This window comes from Scatophagus argus, chromosome 1 (assembly GCF_020382885.2).
Source record: "Scatophagus argus isolate fScaArg1 chromosome 1, fScaArg1.pri, whole genome shotgun sequence".
NCBI lineage: Eukaryota > Metazoa > Chordata > Actinopteri > Scatophagidae > Scatophagus > Scatophagus argus.
This window is the reverse complement of record NC_058493.1, coordinates 9,268,694-9,274,693: the sequence shown is the minus strand read 5'-3', so window position 1 is coordinate 9,274,693 and position 6,000 is coordinate 9,268,694. Positions and strand designations below refer to the sequence as shown.

Genomic DNA, 6,000 nt, shown 5'->3' with positions numbered 1-6,000 from the left:
CAGGTTAGTGCTGTGCCTGAACAAGAAGATCTTTTGTGATTAGACCCCACGTTGGGAATGGGTCGTGTTGTCCTTGAGAAATATACAGGTGCTGAAGTCTGAACAAATCTCAAACTCTCCTTGTTCATTGTCTATTAGCTGATGTTCTCCCTTTTGGGGTAGATGTAGGGATCTGTCAGTTTCATGCTCTTTAGATTTTTTAGATAAATTCAGCCTCCCAACTAAATATTTAAAAGGGCTCTTAACCATACCAGGAAAAGATATATGGTACATTAGACCAATTGAGCACAGTACCATAGAGCAGTGGTTCTCAGTAACCTGAGGAATCACAGCTTCATTGGTTTTCTACCCTCCCAGGTAGTTAATAGCATTCACCTGGCATCCCAGGTGTAAAATAGCTCCTGTTAGATGGTTAGAATGAAAACCAGCAGGGCCCTGGCTCCCGAGGACCAGGATTGAGAACCACTAAAGAACATTTCTTTGACTTCACAGCAGTGTCTTTCATGGCTAGTCTGAGAAACTTACAGCCCTGCTGGTTCATATGCCCAGTGTAAGCCAGATGAATGCAATCATTTACCTGAGAGGACAAAAAAAATAAAATAAAATAAAATAAAAACAAAAAAACATATCCAATGTGGTCTGTAAGTCATCAGTGATATAGTGTAAAAGACCTTCAATTTATCAAAATTATAAAGCACAAATTCCCAGGACTTCCCCTCTACACAAATGTTTGCATTCTTACTCTGCCCTGTGGGGCCCTCAGCTATCCTGCTTTCCCATTGGCCCGGACTGCGCTCATTATGTAAATTATGTAATGGGCGGTGCTTGCTCATAGGAGTACGAGCTGACGTCACGGGCAGAGTGGCATGGGAGGAGGTGTATGGGGGTGGGGGGTGGGGGGCTTTAAAAATGAAAACACATAGAGCATAAGAACAAATAAATAAGGCTGATTCCAAACAAGGGGGCTTAGGCTGTAAAGGAAGAGGAGAGAGTCGGGAGGGAAAACTGGAGGAGGAGGAGTGGGGAGCGAGGAAGATATAACGGAGGGGGGAGTGTGTACTGTGCAGTTGACTGAGAGTGTGTGAGAGAGAGAGAGAGAGAGAAGGGGAGAGAGAGAGAGAGAGAGAGCAGCTCGCCGGCCCATTGAGGAAAGATGGCTACAGTCACTGCAAACGGAGTGCAGCAAGAGAATGGATTCAGCACCACGAACAGCGCCGGCAGGATGAACGGGCTTACCATCGGCCAGAACACCATTCCAATGAAGGACCACGACGCCATCAAGCTTTTCATCGGGCAGATTCCCAGAAACCTGGAGGAAAAAGATCTGAAACCCCTGTTTGAGGAATTCGGAAAGATATACGAACTCACTGTACTGAAAGACAGGTTTACGGGAATGCATAAAGGTTGGTTATTTTGGTACCTTTACTTTTGTGTTCCTTCAGAAGATTAAAATGGGAAGATAGAGAGACAGAGAGGCAGACACACAGAGAGAGGAGCGTCCCAGTTTAGTTTTGGGGCAGAGAGCATGAAAAGTGTGTTAATTTGCAGATGTTTGGGACAGAGTGGCAGCTCCGTAGAGCCTTCTCTCTCTCTCTCTTACACACACACACACACACACACGCACACACACAGTATATGAGGCGTGATAGGGAGAACACGTGGAAGTTAAAGGCTTGCGAGTGCAGGGTTAATTGTTACCGCGTCCAGCCAATCCACGTGAATACTACAGCTGAAAACGCCTTTGTGTGTTTACATTGACTCTCGTGTGCTGGGGGGGCGGGACAGGCAAGCGTTCGGTGCTGTGTTATTTCTGCAGCTGCAGGAATTTCTTCAGAACTGAGAAAAAAAAAATCCCTCCGTATCACAGAATCCATTTGCTGCATATTGTCAGAGAGAAATAAATGCTTTCAAGGAAGCGGAAAATGCAAAGCGTTATCGTGCAATCAGCATTGGTGATTAAGGTGGTGCCGGCATGCTGCTCTGACCTTTTTGGACGTCATTAGCTGTGGAAAATACTATTTACATGGCAGCTGCATTGTTGTGCCACTCCGTGGGCGGGTTGCAGGCAGGAAGTACAAAGCAGGATAATAGTAGAGCTTGAGATCCAGCATGCATCGTCTTCTCCCCCCCACCTCCATCACCTCTCATTGTCCAAAACGAGCAGGATCAGTATTCACTTAGTAATTAGTCAGGCCACGGGAAATCAGAGATTGATCACTTCTAATAATAGTTGTAATAATGAATGCCAGCGTGCGCGTAGGAACGGAGGGTCTTTTAGTGACCAAAAACAAACCTGTTCAAGTCCAAAATTCAAAGTCCAAGTCTGGTTCACACACAACTTACTGCTATATGCTCTATTCATATTATATTTGTACATTTAATGTTGAAAAAAGTACCCTAAATAAACGAAATAGAATAACAACTGTGATGTAATTATAATAAACAAATTTAAAAATTTTAAAAGACAGTGGTAATTTTGCATTTAAATGCTAATCTTTTTTATTACGAGCTTTCAGTTGCACTGGTGTTTCCATTAGTGTTTTACCCAGTTCCACCGGGGCAAAAGGAAATCAATCAATTATTGTTATTATTATTATTATTAGTGATTTAAGAAGCCTAAAGTTTAAACATTAAATTAAACATTTATTTCATAGCAATGGAAATTCAGTATGAGGTCACACTTCCAGTGCTGTCTGAGTCAAATTAGGCCGACAGCTGAAGAACGATGCTCTGTAGGACAGTATTATTATGACACTGCTGCTGCTATTGTGATAGATGCTGTTTTGTAGGTAGTTGGTAATTATGTTTAAATTAAGATATAGCTTTAGTTCATACATGCATGCAGACACACACACCCAAGACTTCAGTTATGCACACACGTAGCATTGAATTTGCAATCAATCAGTTGACTCTCAGGAAAAATAATCTATTCACACGGCAGGCAAATTATGTGTGATATGTAAGTCAGTGGCTACAGTTCATGATCTTATTGATCAGCACAAGTCAAGTGCTCTTGTGGGAGAATGAGTGTGGGCTCAGCATTGGTTTCTTGTGTGTGCAGCCCTTAAGGTCTCCATGCGCCACCTGTTCCTCCAGTCTTCAGTCGCTGATGCACAACCTGCTCCTCCTCTTTCCGGTGTTCCTCTTTGGGGCCCAATGATCGATTAAAACAATATTTCTGATGTTCGTGTTGTTTACGCCTGTCCTCGACCATCCCTGAATGTCAACACTCTGGAGGATGGTTGCCCCGGGAAGGATAATCCTGTTCCAAAGCCAGACTGTATGCGCGTTCAAATCATCCTCCACCAAGGCCACTCTGATGTGTGCGTTATGCCCACTTCATCTCGCATGACATTCAAAGTCACTTTGGGATCACCAGCATGCACTTTTAATAAGATTTCACCAATGCATTATATGGATGAGTTTTTCTTATTGGCCACTCACCTAAACCATGTTCATGCCTCCTGCTGCGTCGTTATGTGATACCTGTGGAGTGAAGCAAGACAGTACAAGGGAAAGAAAATGGGATTAGTGTCGTTAACAAAACAGAAGTAGGTATAGTGTATCATCAGCTGTGTCATTCAAGGAGAGCAGTTTAAAACACAGACAGAAAACCAATTCTGAAACCTGAGAAAAGCTCGTGTAGGGGAACTGAAGGTAAAATTAATTACTTACTTAACTGTGAAAGTCCTTCAAAATACTCCACTACGTTTGTTCAAACTGAATTCTGTTTTAAACAACACACTGAGGTCAGTACGACAGGCTCCTTTATAACCCGACTTTTACTTTTAAATTAAATTGTATTTTAATTTGACAAACAATCCAATCAGGATCACTTACTAGTCATTGTCCCTATCTGATAACAACAACAACAACAATAATAATAATAACTATAATAATAATAATTGGTCTTGCAATACTTTACTGTTAAAAACAATGTGTTCTTCCTCATTTCATGCTGAAATTAAATTGATAGTGAAGTTTATATTTTACATTTAATTTTGTCGGTATGCACGTCTTTTGTTTAATATATTCAGATATCGCAGATACCTGAATAGTTGCACTGGGGTTGGAAAACACAGATGGATCACTCAGCATCATCACATCCCTCTGGGTTGAAGATGCCATTGAATTTATTCAGCACAGATATCTCAGAAATGAAGGCAAGTAACTGCTTCAGCATTCTGAGATCTTAATTGAATCTATATTTTAAAGCGGCTATAATCATTTTTACATTAAGAATGGATCCCATGACTAGCTGTTTGTTAAATGGGTCGTGCGTAATAAACCCGCAGAGAATTATCACCTGAATCCGTAAAGCTGAGGGGGACTCTCAGCTTTACGGATTCTTGTAGCATCTTTCATCTCACTATTTTGGTTTTCTGGCTCAACTGCTTTTCCTCACTTTCACCACTCTCATAGAGCTCATTATGTTTTGTTTGTTTTCAGCTAAGTATCTCTCTAGCTAACTATCAGCCACCTGCCTAGTGAAAGAAAGTGACTAGCTACTGGGTATTGCTTAGTTTTAGTTCATAAAATGTTATTGTCTCCAAATGGTATTACAGCACACAGTACAGGTAGGTAGATACAGATAGTCATCGCAAAACTAATTAAAACAACATTTTACATTTAATAAATTACACATATAAATTGTATCCCACACATATTCTAAAACTGTCTGATTTAATTGTGTTATTGCTATAGGCATAAAAAGTTTTACATGGCTGGTTCTTATTTTAGGGCACCTGCAGCTATAAGGTAGTGGCTGAAACTTCTACTCTTTCGCTGCCAGTGGAAGGAAACGATCCTGACAGACCTCGTCAGATACACGGTCAGCCAAGTTAGGCGCAGGTGGTATGAGGATAGTGTATAAGTGCTGCAAGTGCAGAGTTTGACACTATTTCACATTCAGTGAAAGTGTATATTGTCTTTGTGCTCACTGAAAATGTGTGTCCAACAGCTAAAAATGAATATAAAAATCAAGTATTCATAAATTCTGTAATTTTAAATGAGGGAGAATGATTAGATGCAAAAATTAGATTCAAAGGATTTTAATCAGATAACGGAACTATTTTATAAACATCTTAAAACTTGTCTAAGGGGGAACTTTACAATCCATACATTTTCCTTAGGAGAGATTAAAATCAGAGCTAAAAGAAGAATAAATGCCACAAAAAAAGGTGTGCAAATGAATGCTGATGCTCCACATCTGCTTGCGAACAGGTTTTCCAAATCAGCTTGAACAGTGTCATGTTTACAGTTTATTTTATGCTGCTGCCAAAGATGAAATGAAAACAGTTGCTGTATATATGGTTGGTGGTGAGGCTTGTACATTTTAACCCTTATGGGCTGTTCACATGGCGGTAGATGATAGGGTCACACGACAGTCTCAGACTAACTGCTGCCGAGTAGAGAGCAGTCGGCTTCACAACTTCCAGTGAATAGTTTCATTTCAACCTGGTGTCGCCCTGGATGAATGGGCTCAATCTACAATCTACAGATAATGTTGTCAAGAATATAGCAGTACAGACCTTGAGTCATTTCCTTTGCCTCTGTCTCAATGCAACAAGCTTTGCAGTAATCTTTTGTCTGTAGTATATGCATGCAGGGTAGTTTAAAAAGCAGTTTGTGTTCTGTTCGGCTCATGAAAATGCACGATATTCCAGTGGTTAGTATCTTGCTATTATGTCAGAGCTCGAGAGGCTTCCAGTCGTCACAAATTCAATCCACATTGTTATCATAAACAGCAACACAAACATTTTTCACAGCGGAGGAACAGAAGAGTCAGGGAGGGTATAATCAGCTCGGCTCCTTGAGCCACAAAAACAAAACAAAACAACACAAAAAAACCCCCAAAAACATAAAGTTCATAAAGATTTAGTGCAGTGCCATAAATTTAGTTTGACTACTACTTTGAAATCCCTCTTTGGGCTTAGTTTGTGGTTGAGAAAGATGTGATTTGTTTTGGATAGATGATGTATATGGCTGTTGGCATCAGTT

At 40.7% G+C, this 6,000-nt stretch overlaps 1 protein-coding gene across 1 annotated transcript in view; it reads left to right on the top strand.

The window, feature by feature from the left end:
- The first annotated feature begins 1,130 nt into the window (after window positions 1-1,130).
- Window positions 1,131-6,000, top strand: part of celf6 (CUGBP Elav-like family member 6) — a 134,715-nt gene continuing 129,845 nt past the window's right edge. The window contains exon 1 of the mRNA XM_046370764.1: window positions 1,131-1,403. Coding sequence (XP_046226720.1) covers window positions 1,154-1,403 — 250 coding nt within the window. The 5' untranslated portion in view covers window positions 1,131-1,153. The remainder of the gene's footprint in view (window positions 1,404-6,000) is intronic.